We start from the raw sequence: 15,347 nt of genomic DNA, 5'->3' as shown, positions 1-15,347 counted from the left end.
CAATGAGGAAACTGCGGATGAACGCTGGGCAATTTCCATTTGAAAGCCCGGGAGGACAGTTCTCTTATATTGAACCTGAATGTGGGGCTGGTGGACCACTGAGGATTGGGGTACTTGGAGGGATGGATGGGAGTTGCTGATTTTTGATGTGGGTGAGTGATAGAGATGTCCAGGAAAAGACAGGCTTCACACTCTGCACGTTTCTAATCTCAATCTTAAGTGAAATTAAACAGATTCTGAACGTGTCAAACATTTAACTGCAGTGTGCGAATGTGAATTAGACACACATACACACAGGAGGATCTCTCAAATACAAATGAAATGACATCTGCTTCTTTACCTTTCACTGGATACAACAAAAAGACTGTGGGAAAGGTTGAGACCAGAGCTAGGAAGGAAAGAAGCATATGCAGACAACACTGCCCTCTAGGACTGACAGCAGAGATGAGTCATAACTGTCTCATTCTGCATGTGTAACTCTAAGTGAATACAGTAAGTACCTGCACTCCTGAGGCGTGGAGGAGCCCTGGCCGCTTGGACCAACAGCAGGTTAGAGAAGAAGCTCCTCCTGTCCTCTTCTCCTGGAGGGCACAGCGTCACCACCTCCCCGTAGGTCCTCTGGAACATACTTCTCACCTGGATTGAAAACAATCAGAGGGTTCATAAGAATTCAGTAAACACCACCATATATTGCTGTGCTTTACAATTAAACTCCTCTTGTAACAAAAGCAGACAGTTAAAGCATAGAACAACAAGCGCAAAGGCCATGGCACCACCTAGCTAGACTTATACTATCAACTGGTATAGTAGAAAATGTGCTTATTGTGATGGAACTATGGTGGCTGTGTGGGAGGTTTGAGTCTCAGATTCTGGTCTTTTTGTTCATAGGGAAGTACACCAAATCTACTTCTTTCATTTCTTAATTTCAGCTCTGTGTAAAATTAATCAAATTTTGAGAATGCTGCATTTGAATCCAATTTAATTTAATTTCGTACACCCAGTGTATTGAACTGAATACTCCAATTTATGCTTGTCACATAAAAGGCAGCGTGTAGCTGATTGTGCCTGTTTTCATCAGCCACTACATTACGCTAAAGCATGACTGAGCACAGCAGAAACTAAGCATGATACTGCTTAGAAGTTCAGGACTTAATGAACAGATGAAATGTTTTATGTCCACATTACTTGCAACAGTAGTAAAAGAAAAGGGGGGTGGGGTAGGGGGACTTCAGTCATTTCTAGACCACATGAGACCTGATCAAAGCAAAACTCCCAAACTTCATCAATGATGCATCACCTTTATATAATAGTTTAAGGATGTGAGCCCAGATGTAAATGTAAATGGACTGTACGAAAGGTAAGAGGTCTTAGTACATTCAGTTCATATGTGAAAAAGAGCAATACTGGATACAGATTCAAAAACATATGTCCATAATACAATTGATTGCAACACAATCATTGCAACAAAATGTCAATGATTAAAAAAGTGCGATGGCAAAATCACAATAATAAAATGTATGAAGAGACAGAGACTAAATCTCCAATGCTGTATGTTTGATTTAGTAGTGGGAGCAACCTGATATGACATCTGGATGGCACCCTAAGGCCACGTTCAGCCATCCTATTCATTAGAAAGGAGCAAGTCCATCGGTGCAGCGAGGGCCAGTTGAATCTGGCTCAACTTTTGCTGCAATGCAACATCATCAGGCAAGGAGCTGCACTGGCCAATCGCATAGATGCAACAATTTCAGGGATTGCTTTGGAACATGAACGCTGTATTTTTTTATTTCCCTTTACTTAACAATCGTCATGATGGAAGGTAAAATAGTTGCCGTCATAATAGCCTTCCAGAGCTGTAAAGTCCTATCTGAGTACTACTACTAATACTACTGTGCAGTGTTTTGGCGTCTGATGAGCTGGGTTGTATTTCATTGTCTCACCGGTACCTTGAACCACACACCCCCACCAACGCTGCCCCCTGCACTGCTTTAACGCAGGACAGATTTCAGTCTTAATCCTGCTAGTTATAACCCCAGTAACAAAACCCCACCCAACAAAGACACAACTTTTAACCAGGAGACCCGTGTTCGAGACGCTTCTTGACCGCTGTTTTGTTTTGGTAGTTACATTAGTGACATTAGTCATGTGATGATCGTCACATGTTTTTTATTGACGTTTGTGGCGTGTTATCCGTAGTTGGGATACGTTGTTTCCATACGTATTTTACCTAGTTTACGTACTTATTTTAAGCCCAACCATGACGTTTTCCCTTACCCTAACTAAGTGCTTTTCATGCCTGAACATAAGTTAGTGGTTTTCTTACATAAAACCTAACTGCGGACGTTTGTGTGGCACACAAATGACACATGAAAAGGCTAAAATGCGCACTCATGACACGTGGAATGTCCATGTAGTGTCGTGGTATTTATACGCCTTCCCGTGAGACTGGGTTCGCCACATTTGTTCCAGTGTGTTTTATGCATCAGTTCTCAATTATAATGAGCTGATAATTGACAATTATGAGAGTTGAATGTAACAGTAATGGTGATGGTCATGGTCATAACAATAGCTAGCGGGGATACCATAAATCTACAACCAAAAAGCAAGGGATTATCCTGCAACTATACTGCTGGCCACTTATTATTATATTTTTGATAAATTAATATACAGTATTGGCAGACAAATACATGGGCCCTTTTTCAGCTACCTTAATTTCTGGTGTGCATCTATACTGGGGCTGCAGGGGGCTTCAAAGATCCCATTCACTTCCGCATTGGAGCTCAAGGCCGCTCCCGATGGGAAGCCCTGTTGCTGACTAAGCACCTTCTTTCCCCTTTATATCTCCCCCCCATCTGTCTTTCACATCGATCCCCTCCCTTAACCCATGACATGTTTGTTCTCCCTTTCTCTCTGCATTGCCTTCTGTTCTCTTTCTTATCCTCTCTCTCTCTCTCTCTCTGGATTTTGCACTCTCTCCTCAGACGACAGGAAGGAAAATGGAGTAAAAACGAGGAAGACGGTAGGGGAGCCAGAGACAGCCAAAGTGTATGTAGCACACAGCGGGTAATGATTCTCAGTATTTTTCATCATGATAAAGGCTGCAGGGGTGTTGACACAGGCAGCGTAGCAGAGATGTGTGGATAGATGAATGCTTAAAGAGAGGGAGGGGGGTTTAGAGGAGAGAGCTGAATGTACAAAGAAAATTGGGGATGTCTGGCTGGGTAGAGCGACTGTAAAACAAAACTGGACACCTGTTCTACTAGCGTGATCAATTCTTAACTGCAGAAACAGACTTAAAAGAAAACTAAAAAACATTTGTCAGACTGCCCTGTTATTGCATCTCTATCTCAATTTTCTGAAGAAAAAAATCCCTCCTGCAGGTATAAAATGAGATGGCAATAAAACACAGCTTGAGTGAATAACTCTTCATGTAATCCACATAAAAACAGCTATAGCTGAGTGAGACACCTTCCTGAATCACAATTGTCTAAAGATGATACCTTAATGCTCTCAGAAACTAGAAGGGATGACACAAAGAAGTCATGTAAAAAAACATCCTGTAAGAAGAAAAATGTTGACGTACAGACGGAAATGTACACACTGAAATCCAGATGTTTACAACTGAGTGTGGGTAAAATAGAGCGTGAGATTAACATGCTGACTGGTGCGGCGTCAGCAGTAATACAGGCGCTATGCTGGCCTGTAGTGGTGATGGGGGACCTGAGCCTGAAGGCAAAGCTCTCGATTTACTGCTCCATCTACATCCCAATCCTCAGCTATGGCCATTAGCTCTGAGTACGGACCAAAAGAATGAGGTCATGGATGTTAGCGGCAAAAAGGAGCTCAGAGCAGGACTGTTCCTCCTGCGAATTGAATGGAGTCAGTTGAGGTGGTTCGGGCATCTGATTCGGACGCCTACAAGTTGCATCCCTGTGGAGGCGTTCCAGCACATCCAACTGGGAGGAGACCACAGGGCACGCTGGAGGGATTTCGATCCCATCTGGCTTGGGAATGCCTTGGGATCCCCCAAAATGAGCTGGAGGATGTGGCTAGGGAAAACGACGTATGGATGCCTAGCCTGCTGCCACTGTGACCCGAACCAGGATTGGAGATTAGCAACAGCCACCAGCCAAATGCTGGTTAAATATGCAAGTGACTGCTAGATTTGCTTCACTCACCAGTCAAAAAACAATGGTAATCTGTGAGTGGCTGGTAGATTTTTGGAATCCACCAGCTACAGTGGCAGGTGGACAAAAAAGGTAAATTTCTAACCCCAAAGCCAGAAAAGTGGACAGTCTATGAGGGTCTCTTATAGGGATAATTGTACAGTAACCTAGGTACACTGATTTTGGAAAAGAGTCAGCATTTCTTTCAAATCTGCTGCATTTTGTGCCCCAACACATCATTTCTGTCATAGGGCTTATATGTAAAAATGTTGAGGTATTTTAAGCACATTGAGAATTTAGGCGCACTATAATTCAGGAGGAATGCGCGGTCGCTACTTCACCAGCCAACAGATTCTTCCTGTCTACCAGCTAGTGTTGCAGAGTTGTTTTTTCATGTTTGCATTATAATTGAGAACATATAATACATAAGTAACAAATGTATATTGTGCATAATAGTATGTCTTTAAACTGTTATAAAACTATAGTCAATTGTTGCACAGAATTATGATCAAGGTTTTTCTTTTAAATCTCAGATACATCTGCAGTGTGCTTGAACACACGTTAACTGTGCCCTCAGTAAAATAGAGCTCCACTATAATAAAGTGACGTGGTACATTTTCACAAATAAAACTCTGCCTAAATCTTAGAAAAATATTCTAAATGCAAGCAATTTGAAATTATGCTGCAAAACCGACCAAACGTCAAAGACCTGGACACTTTGGTGAAGACATAGCTGTTGATTGGTAGAGTATCTGCTTTATCTCAGCATTGAAACTAGATTAATGGTGCATTAATAATCAAGTACTTGTGGTAAAAGTGTGATGCAAAGCATTCATATTCAGTTCATACCTGGCCTGTCACAATAATTACGTTATCGACTTAATGGTACGATATATCGACATGACCTTGATACATTTTGATGACCTCGATATTGCCCGTTGTGTTTAAATGTGTGTTTGTTTACATAAGAATGTCACCAACATTTCAGCCAACATGATGCCAGAATAACAGCAAAGTTTCACCTACCATTACACAAGACCTGGGCATTGCACAGACATTGCACATCTTTGTTAACAGAGCCGGAGAAACAATTGTATTCATTGTTTTGGTTGTCTGGTTATATTTTATTTATGTTTTATTTATTGCGAATATTTTAATATTGTTTTCACATTCCAATGTCTGAATATTCTTAAGAAATAAAAGTTAATTGCTCTTTGAAAGGGTGTATTTGCATTAATATGCTATTACATCATCATTATATTAGTGGCATAATGGTCTTAAAATGACAATAATATTGTTCGCAATTATTTCTGGGACAATTTATCACCCAACAGAAGTACTAGTTATTGTGCCTATTCATACCGCTATAGTACACTTGTGATGCCTCAAAGCGCACATCCTAAAGAGTGTTACGGCGTTAAAAGTACAGACAGATGTGACACTATCGCTCACTCTAACTGCATTTACTTCACACTTAAAATCACATGTTCTAGCAATTTCTATCGGTCCTCCACCGAGAAGGAAGTCAATCTGAGCCGAGTGAACGGCTGTTAAGGGAGGGAGGGAGGCTGTGTAGTTGGACCCGAGCCTGTAGTGTCAGTTCTGGCTGGGGAGGGATGCTGCCTGCTCCCTGCTGCGGTTTGGAGCTGAGACAGCAGCTGTCACTGTGTTCTCGGTGCCAGAGATTGAAACAACACTTTCAGAGATAGCAAAATCACTTAAAGCATCATAGACTGCAGCACGTCTATGACTAAAAATCAACCAAAAACTTGCTGAAAGAAGCCACTGGTCCACTTTGGGGCAAGAGATAAGCGATATCATTTAATAAAACAAACAATTCTAGGAAATAGGAATTAATAGACCAAACAAAACTGCTTAACGTGTACACAACCTCAGCAAAATTACACTCATTCAGCAAAGAGTCTGCAAATCATTAGGGCAGTGTATCATGATACATCGATCCAGATTTATATATCAATACAATGATCAACGATCCAATATCATGGATGCAAAGTGAAAACATCAATGCATAGCATCATCTGTAAAATACGCCTTTAATTGGAAATTCCCACTCATTTAAATGTCTGGAAGAGTTCAGTAATAAAATTGAGCTGATATTAATGTAACTGATTGTGTTAAATGGACATATGACATCGTCTCACATCGATCACAGGCTCCTGAATTGAATCAAATCGAAACCGTATTGTGGTAAACTGTGATATCAGCAAATATTGTGTCGTTGTCCAAAGAATCAATATAATATTGTATTGTGATGAAACTTGTGATTTAAACCTCTACATGATGCAGGGGTTACAATTCAATATACCGCGATATATGGATATACTGTAAGTAATGCGATATAGTGTGATTTTCAAAATCTAATTTTAGGAAAGCCCTCATAGTATATAGAACACACCACCGTATGCATAAAATCTGAGTAAAAAAAGTTTAATCAGAACAGTGGAATCTGCATTGATCACAGTCCCTGTAACATCCAATATCATAGCACTACTTTGAGAGAGAGAGCACTCATACTGAGAGGGCGCATCTCTTTGCAAACAAAATAAGTATTGACTGAGTTCATCTTTGCATGTAAACTATTAATCAAAAACCGATACAATGTTTTTGAGAATTGATACAGTATCACAAAACATAATATTGCGATACTCAATATTTTCTATATTTTCTTACACCCCTACAAATGAGTGTTGTCAAATATCGAAGTATCGATACATATCGATATTGAATATTTGAAACAGTTTCAATACTCATTTTCCACAGTATCAATACACGGGTACCAGCTACGCTTTCTGCTCTCTCTTCTCTGCAACAACGAGTTGACACACACATCGTTATTTATCTTTTAATAAAAATCGAAAATGTTATGCCCTCGATATTGTGTAAATTGTTCCCTGTGGTGTCAAAAATGGTATCTAATAAATATTTTTCAAGGTATTGTATCAAAGTTCCAGTATCGTGACACTACTACAAATTGTACCGTCTCTCTGGAAAACCTGGGGCAATGTTTCAGTGGGACCAACTACTTGATATGTTCTCCTAGACTTCCCCACAGAGCTCGTAGTTACACCTGGATCACACAGAAAACCACTAGCAGCAGCAGTTGTGTGGAGTTTGTATGCCTGTCTTCCAAATAGTAGGAACCTGTAACCTGCTTGTAATCCATCACAGTTATGGTGTTGTATATATTAGAGCTGAAAGCATGTACTTATTTAAACAGTCCGTTTGGTGCATTCATGTGGTCACAGGAAGCTTCAGCATACGAGACTTGACAGTTGGATCCAAAATAACCAGAATCTAATGGAAATGACTCAATGATTCATTGAATAGCAGCCGTATCCAAACTAGTAAAGTAATTGCAACAGCAACAGTCTAGCACGAGGGTTTGGCAATAATATTAATCTTTTTGTGGACTATTTATACCAAGCATTTGTCATTGCCAGTGTGGGAACAAGACAGACCGAGGCACAGTGTGTGGTACACAGGCATAATGTTCTGCTTTTAAACATAGCTTTAAAACATGCATAGACTTGGTCTCCTTACAATTTAACTGTACAAAAGTTAAGAAAAGAACTGATTAAAGAGTGTAATGATGCAATCCCACTCCAAACTAGCAGCGCAAGACATTCAAATGGGGAAAAACACACAGGACAAAGCCAACATAGCCTAAGGACAATCTTGATATCATGCTGGCTCCATATTGACTTGAGCACACCATTTGTCCCATCATGAGCTTCCCAATTTTCCAGGCTACATGCTATGTGTTCACTGACCAAAGAAAAAGGTAATTTGATGAAAAAAAGTAATTGCCAATCCTACGTGGCTTCAGCCGGTCACCTAGCATGTAATGAATAGCAATCTGCTATGTGACACTGAGGCGGAATGGTCTGCAGGGTGTGATTACCTCCGCTTTCATACTTAACACAGCGTGTTAATCAACAAACATGGCAGAGGTAAAGGAAGTAAAACACCTTAGAAAATTGCTGCAACTTAACAGACATACATTAAGTGAGCATGGGAAAGGCCATCATATACTTCCATCATAATGTTCTAAACCCTTATACACTAATTAATTAACGTTTATTTCTGATTTATGACTAGAAAAACTGCTGGGCTGCATCTCAAATTAATCTTCAGGTTCCCAGCTTTCAGATGATGTACACCACTTCTACGTGAAATCTACTGTTGACGTGCTATCTCCCCATAAAGACTGCCTGTACCCCCTAAAAAAAAGATAAAAACTAGTCTATTGTGTGTCTCAGAGGGTTAAAGAAAGGGGAAAAAGTGGCAACTAGAACTACAGAGGATAAAAAAAGAGCTTAGGTCTCAATGGGTACAACAGCCCAGGTGCCTCAGTCCTAATGAGCGAACTACAGAGAAAGAATCATCCTGAGAGGCTCGCTCTCCTTGGAGCGTAGCCATTTGAGGTCTTGCAAAAACAGCAGCCACACACATACAGAGATAAACCTGCACAGTCTGCACGGGAATATTGATATGGTGTGTGTGTCCTGGGGTGCAGACCTGGGGCTGCCAAGCCCCGGACCTAATTAAAGCCCTTCTGCTGCCTGACTAGAGAAGACCCTCTCTTCCTTATTTTTATCTGTCTCTTTTTTTCCCCCCACCAATTTCCCCTTACTCTAACGCGATCCCTCCCTCACAGCCTAACCCTCAACGGGCGGTCTGCTTTGGCGTTCAGAAAGAGAATAATAAATCCAAGAGGAAGGATGAAGGAGCAGGGGTGGGGATACCCATGGTGAAGAGTGGGCAGTGGGATAAATGACAAGAAAAGGCAGATGGAGCCAAAGTAGATAAAAACTCTGTGGGAGCAGATGACCTTGACTGTGACACACTGTGTGTGTCTGCACTGGTGCTCCTTAGTATGAGAGAAAGAAAGAAACCCTTTGAATCATGCGTTAGCCTCCAATGCCACATAAAAGAAGACATCAAGGCAACACTCCTCTCCCACATAATAGAAGCAATCCCATCAACAGCAATGTGTAATCACAAAAAAACATGGGGCAGGCCTCCAGGTAAAAATGTCAGCTCAGGTGTGTGTACATTGTGTTCCTACCTCGTCTGACAGCTGTGAGTAGTGAGTCTCAGCGGTGGCGAGGATAAGCACCGGGCTGAACGAGGGCACATCCTGCAGCAGGGTGAGGAAGGTGCTCTTCACAGTGTCACTCACTGTCTCCCACCACTCAGAGATATGCGGCATGAACACCACGCTGGGCACGCTCCGACGGGCCTCGCGGAAAACCTGCAATCACACAGACAGGTCAAGCACACATTGTTGCTTAAATCTGAATGAATAAAAGAAAAGTTATAAAACTAATTATTAAACCCAAAAGCCATTAAGTTGCTTACTCTCTCCAGATTTCAACCACCTGTGTAACAGATGGCCTTGTGTGGATCTGCATGTGTGTGGCTGCGTCAGTGTGTGTTACCTGAGCACAGGACTCCTCTGGCGTCTTAGCGCTGATGGAGTAGAGAGTGGGCAAATCCAGGCGGTGCACTGGCAGCTTGTCCAGGTGGTGCAGCAAGGCAGGGGCCAAGTGGGAGCTCTGTCCTGAGCCCGGGGGCCCGGCCAGCATCAGACGAGGCCGGTATGATGTGGGTTGTTTGAGGGCAGAGCTGGAAGCAGAAGGGAGTTCATAGTAAGCATAGCATCTATCACCTTTTGATCACTGACCAGCAGTCACACAACACGGCAGAGGCCGTATTGTTGTCATGTCAGTTTTGTTCACTTGATTCAGTAAGCTAATGTTGAAGTGTAAAGCTACAGTTGATACTAACTGAACAACCCTGCAAGTGCTTCACTATGAATGCATTTTAATGTAAATGGCAGTAGAAAGCCTTTACTGGGAAACCAGCAAGCAAATTCTAGATATCATTGCGCACTGTTTTCTGTCAGTTTGACAGGGTTCCCACACCTTCTTAAACATCAAATTCAAGGACTTTTCAAGAACTTTCCAGGCCCAATTCAAAAACTCAAGACACAGTTTGAGACACGAATCAAGATTAATTACTGTTACAATACGGAGATTTTTTATAATGAGAACTAGCGGGCTTTATAAGCTTACAGAAAAAAATACCAAAGAACCTACAAAATATATAAATTCAAGCACTTTCAATGAACCATACATATTTATGTCTATTTTGATTTTTTTTCCCCTTAACTTCACAAACTTTCTAAGATTTCAAGGACCCACGGGAACCATGGTTTGAAACATTTAAAAAGGACAAAATTGAGTATATTACATCTCTGACCAAAATGAGAGCAATCAGAACACAATAAAGACTGATTTTGCCTCTTCTGAACAACGATGAACTCTTTGACCTGGAGTAAAAGCAACCGTGTGCTCAAGTGATGTAGTTTTAAGGCAGGGTGGGCGATCTTGAGAAACTAGCAGAAGCGTACACTAGATTTTAAAAAATGATCCGGCCGAAAAATCGAGACCAGTGTTGCCAACTCTTTTCCAATGAAAGTAGCTAGCAGCACTAGCTCCAAAAGACACCAAATCTAGAGAGAAAGTTGCCAAGTCTGCAACACTGACAGCCCGTCGCCACTCCCCACAATTATAATGAACATAAACGTAAACGGGCGAACATAGCTATTGTTAGTACTCACAGCTGTTAAGCTAACAGCTTGTGGAAGACTCCAGTGATGAGCAATGAGTGCACAGACAGAGTGCACGGCGCGCAGGCAGGTATTACAGCCCTGACAGCCACAGATACTGGATTCTTCTTCTTTTTTTTGTCAGAGCATTTGATGTATTGATTGCTGTCGAGATGTAATGAGGATTTCAACTAATATAACAAAAAAACAGAAAGAGTCGCAGAAACTTGTCACAGTTTGGACAAACCTCTAACTTCCACCACATTATGTAGAAGCCTTCCCTTGTGTACCTGTCATAATGACATGCACAGGGCCCGCAGCGTGCATTCTGCATGCAGCAGCACAGTAGGTGTTTGTAAGGTCTGCGTCTGTACACAGTGTCTGTACACAGTACCTGTGCTAGTACTGCATGTTTTGCGAGTATTAGACGAGCCAGAAGTGACGGAGTCTCACTCTTACATGATTTCTCCTCTATGTTGTGTGAAACTCTACCTACAGGACAAATGCATTGGAAAATTCTGTGAGTTTCCATTATGGCGCAGGTGTTTGATAACAAATAACTAAAGCTGGCAATCGATTAAAATATTTAACAGCGATTAATCGCAATTTTTTTCTGTTCAAAATGTACCTAAAGGAAGATTTATCAAGTATTTAATACTCTTATCAACATGAGAGTAGGCAAATATGCTTGCTTTATGGAAATGTATGTATATATTAAGTATTGGAAATTAATTAACAACACAAAACAATGACAAATATTGTCCAAAAACCCTCACTGGTACTGCATTTCACATAAACAAATATGCTCAAATCATAACATGGCAAACTGCAGCCCAACAGGCAACAACAGCTGTCAGTGAGTCAGTGTGCTGACTTGACTATGACTTGCCCCAAAACTGCAAATTGTGTTAGTGCGTTAAAGAAATTAGTGGCGTTAAAACTAATTTGCATTAACGCGTTATTATCGCATTAACTTTGACAGCCCTACAAATAACCGAGCCCTGGCTTTGAGAGCACTCTGATAAAGTCAGAGAGCCTATTGGCATTAAGTGCAGTAAGTTTAATGGCCATCCAATAAAGCCTTTCTGTATCTATAAATCTATACATTTGCCTTGAGGTTTTTCTTTCATATGCCACACACACACCACTACAGTACAGAAAAAGGTCAGCCTTCTGTACATCTGAAAAACTTGAGGCTTGATACCTGCTTAATAGGTGCATCAATAAATGGTTAGAGTAAATGAAGAGCCATAAGTCATCCAGTTCCTTCACCTCTCTCCATTTCTGAAAGGAAACAGCGATTGCAATTCTGATTTCCGAATTGCCTTATCTTATCTCTTTTCACTTTCATCCTCTCCTTTGATCAAGCTCGTTTGTCTCCGCAGTTGAGGATGTTGTACTGCGCTGCCTGTGGAGCCACTATTTGTTGCTCATTCCTCTTTATTATACAGACTGACTTCATGATGACCTTTATGTGTTATATCTTAAATAAGAGGTATTTTCGCTAGGACGAAAACTGTACTTCCAAGGCACACTAGATCTATATTAGTCTCTAATTAGATAACACTCTGGAGATCAGAGGTGGCACCTTGCTACAGTCACTCTGTATCAGCATTCAGCATCGGCTCCATGTTTGAAAATAAATATATGTTCTGTGTATGCTTTGTATGTTGGCAGGTTGTCTTTAAAATAGTACTCACGAGGAGAAATGGAGGAAGGGTCTGTGCGTTGCAGAAGAGGAGAGCCGACTCTTTGGGGATGCAGCAGGCAGGACTTCATAGATGGAAGCAGAGTGTTCCTCATTGTCATCGTCGCTGTACAAGTCCTCTTCAAGCAGTTGATTGTCACCGCCTAGCACAGAGGGAAAAACGCTGCTTATACAGCCATGCATATGTAGCAACTCACTTTTCCTGGAGTTATTTAAGACAATGGCGGCAAATGCACTTAAAAGTTTGTTTCTACAAAGTTGAATCCTCAAAGCAGCCCTATCACTGACATTAATGGGGCAATTTCACCGAAAAAGTGAGAATTAAAAAAAAGAGAGCTGGCTTATTAGGCGAGATGTAATGGGCATTTAAAGCGATACAGCACTCTGAGAAACTCGTGTCATTATTGGGTGCAACTCCCGTAAGCAATCTCCCACTGGTCAAGTGCTGCATTGTGGCTAATCTGCTGTAAACACTTTTGTTGACTGGAGTGGGAGTTGAGTTATTGAAGTGCAAACAGGATGACTGGTTATCCAATCTGTGTGCTATCACCTCTGCATTCTCAGGGGGAATGTTTCATCACACACACACTATGTTCAGTGTGTGAGGGTGATACAAAGCACTTTGGTAATAAGATGGGGGGAAAACAAATAATCAAATACTACAAAGTGCCAACAGGGAAAGCACACTAACAAGTAAGACAGGTGGCAAGGGAGAAGAGAGCAAGAGTCAACTTGGGAGAAGCAACAACCAGCAGTAGGAAAGTGATAACAATGAAACCATGGGCACCTGGGTCCCAGATCCCTACCGTGTGTGTTGTCCCCGTCAGTACACTGAGCATGGGGGAAGACTCGGAGCAGGTCTTTCAGCACCAAGGAGAAAGAGCTGGCCAGCAGGGGCCTGAGGGTGGGGGACAGGGCTCGGCCAGGGGGAGCCAGGGCCCTCTGGGATGCTGGGACGATTGTCCTCATGGCCTTGCTGAAGTCGCAGGGACCCAGGACGATGGAGGTGACATCCAGCCTCAGTTTGACGCTGCTGCCATAGATCTGGGGGTAGCGGCGGCGCAATGCCGCCAATGCTGCCTCTGTGCAAAGTGCTTTGATGTCAGCACCGCAGTAGCCTGGGAGTGAGCCAGAGACACAAAGGTTAGTTGTTCATTTGTTTGCCTAAATTTTTGGCTTTATCAAGGTTGTTTTCAAATGGCACAGAGAACATGAATGTCAGCAGGTTAAATCAAGACGCCTTTTTTCAAAAATGCTTTGTTGATGCCGTTTGGTGAGAATTGTGTTCTATGTGCTTTACAGGTCCACATTAGCCAGAACTGATGGCCTACCGTTTTATACATAGGTGTCACACTTACCGACACATTTTTCTGCAAGTTCATCTACGAATGGCTCAGCCAATTTGGGATTCCAGTCCCGTGTGTGAATCTCCAAGATGTGCTTTCTGGCCTTGGGGTGGACAAAGAGAAAGAGACACAGAGAAAAACAGAAAACGCAAAGTCAATAGATGAGTAGAACAACAGAAGTCCTGTGTAGAACAACATGTCAAAAAACACTGACAAGTTGAAACATAGTGGCTGGCTGCCACTGCTAACAATGTGAAAAAAATTGATTTAATGTGCCATTTAAATGGAATTAAGGCTGCACAATTAATACAAATGTTATCGAAATCAGAATATGACCTACTGCAATTTTCAAACAAATATCTTTTCAAGAAATATTCTTATTCATTTCTTATTTATACCATTCTGGCATTTATATCTAACACACTTAATAGATCCCACTTCTTTGCATTCTGTATTTACTCTTTTTGCACTGTGGTTATTTGTTATATATTGCACGTCTTAATGCAAATATTTGTACATATTTCATATTTTTTATATTCTAATTTTCTTATTTTTAATTGTAGTACTTACCTACATACGTACATATTGTAGCATTACATAAATAATTTGCATGTTACATACTCCTTTATTTCTATTTTCTCACATTTCTTTCTGTTTATACAACAGCAACTGTAACGCCGCAATTTCTCTCCGGGGCTCAATGAATGAATGAATGAATTTCTGATTCTGATTTTGAAATTGCAGGAGGCGCAATATTTGTTAAAGTCATACTGTATGTGTCAAAGTACCATTTTAAATTAAAAAATTGTGGTGCTGCAGAGATGTTCTGGCCTACACGTCATATTCTAAAAACTTAAGAAAACATCTTTGTTTGGTACAGATCCTTGCAAAAGTCACACTATAAACATTTATATATTTTTCAATGAAAATGAGAATAATGATGTAAAAGTGATCATACCCGCTAATATAGCAAATTGTATCACAATTGCAATATCAATCAGAATAATTCAATATTTTTTCAAAATTGTTCAGCCCTAAAAGAAACATTGCTTTAAGACAGGAAAAACAAAACCAAAAGCATGACACATATATATTATACTGTATAGTTATGATGTGATTTCCTCACAATAATTTAAAACCATGTCCTTACTCTATCCAGATCTGACAACAGTAAGAGAAAAATCAAAAAAGAATCCAGTGCAGGAGTGAGCTCAACAGAAGGGCTTGCTAACATTTCAGCACCATACGCCCTTCATCTCATTGTCTCCACAGGACTCCGCTTTGATGAGCAGACATTAAGAACAAAGTGTTTTTTTGTCGTGAATCAAGTGTAACAGTTTTCATCATCTTTCATCACATCTCCCCTTTCTATTCAAAAGACACAACTGAGCAAGATTTCACGCAGGTTTCCATCTTGGGCAACACCGGAAGGGAGCTGAAGTCGAATGTGTGGAGAGGATCGCTCTTTGCACAAAAGCAAGGTTTTTAAAATC

General features: G+C 41.1%; 3 protein-coding genes across 4 annotated transcripts in view; 1 reads left to right on the top strand and 2 right to left on the bottom strand.

The window, feature by feature from the left end:
- The window catches only part of gzf1 (GDNF-inducible zinc finger protein 1), a 498,954-nt gene that overhangs the window by 399,194 nt on the left and 84,413 nt on the right, over positions 1–15,347 (bottom strand). The window lies entirely within an intron of this gene.
- The window catches only part of ubxn2a (UBX domain protein 2A), a 122,921-nt gene that overhangs the window by 83,993 nt on the left and 23,581 nt on the right, over positions 1–15,347 (top strand). The gene's annotated exons all lie outside the window — the stretch shown is intronic.
- atad2b (ATPase family AAA domain containing 2B) overlaps positions 1–15,347 on the bottom strand; it is a 90,710-nt gene that overhangs the window by 63,991 nt on the left and 11,372 nt on the right. For both annotated transcript variants that reach the window (XM_074615412.1, XM_074615411.1), the window contains exons 15-20: positions 13,867–13,957; positions 13,315–13,626; positions 12,501–12,651; positions 9,629–9,815; positions 9,256–9,441; positions 501–636 (exon numbers count right to left, since the gene is read on the bottom strand). In XM_074615412.1, the coding sequence (XP_074471513.1) occupies positions 501–636; positions 9,256–9,441; positions 9,629–9,815; positions 12,501–12,651; positions 13,315–13,626; positions 13,867–13,957 (1,063 nt within the window). The remainder of the gene's footprint in view (positions 1–500; positions 637–9,255; positions 9,442–9,628; positions 9,816–12,500; positions 12,652–13,314; positions 13,627–13,866; positions 13,958–15,347) is intronic.

The sequence above is a fragment of the Sebastes fasciatus genome, chromosome 18, assembly GCF_043250625.1.
Source record: "Sebastes fasciatus isolate fSebFas1 chromosome 18, fSebFas1.pri, whole genome shotgun sequence".
Classification (NCBI taxonomy): Eukaryota; Metazoa; Chordata; class Actinopteri; order Perciformes; family Sebastidae; genus Sebastes; species Sebastes fasciatus.
This window is presented reverse-complemented; position numbering and strand designations above follow the sequence as displayed.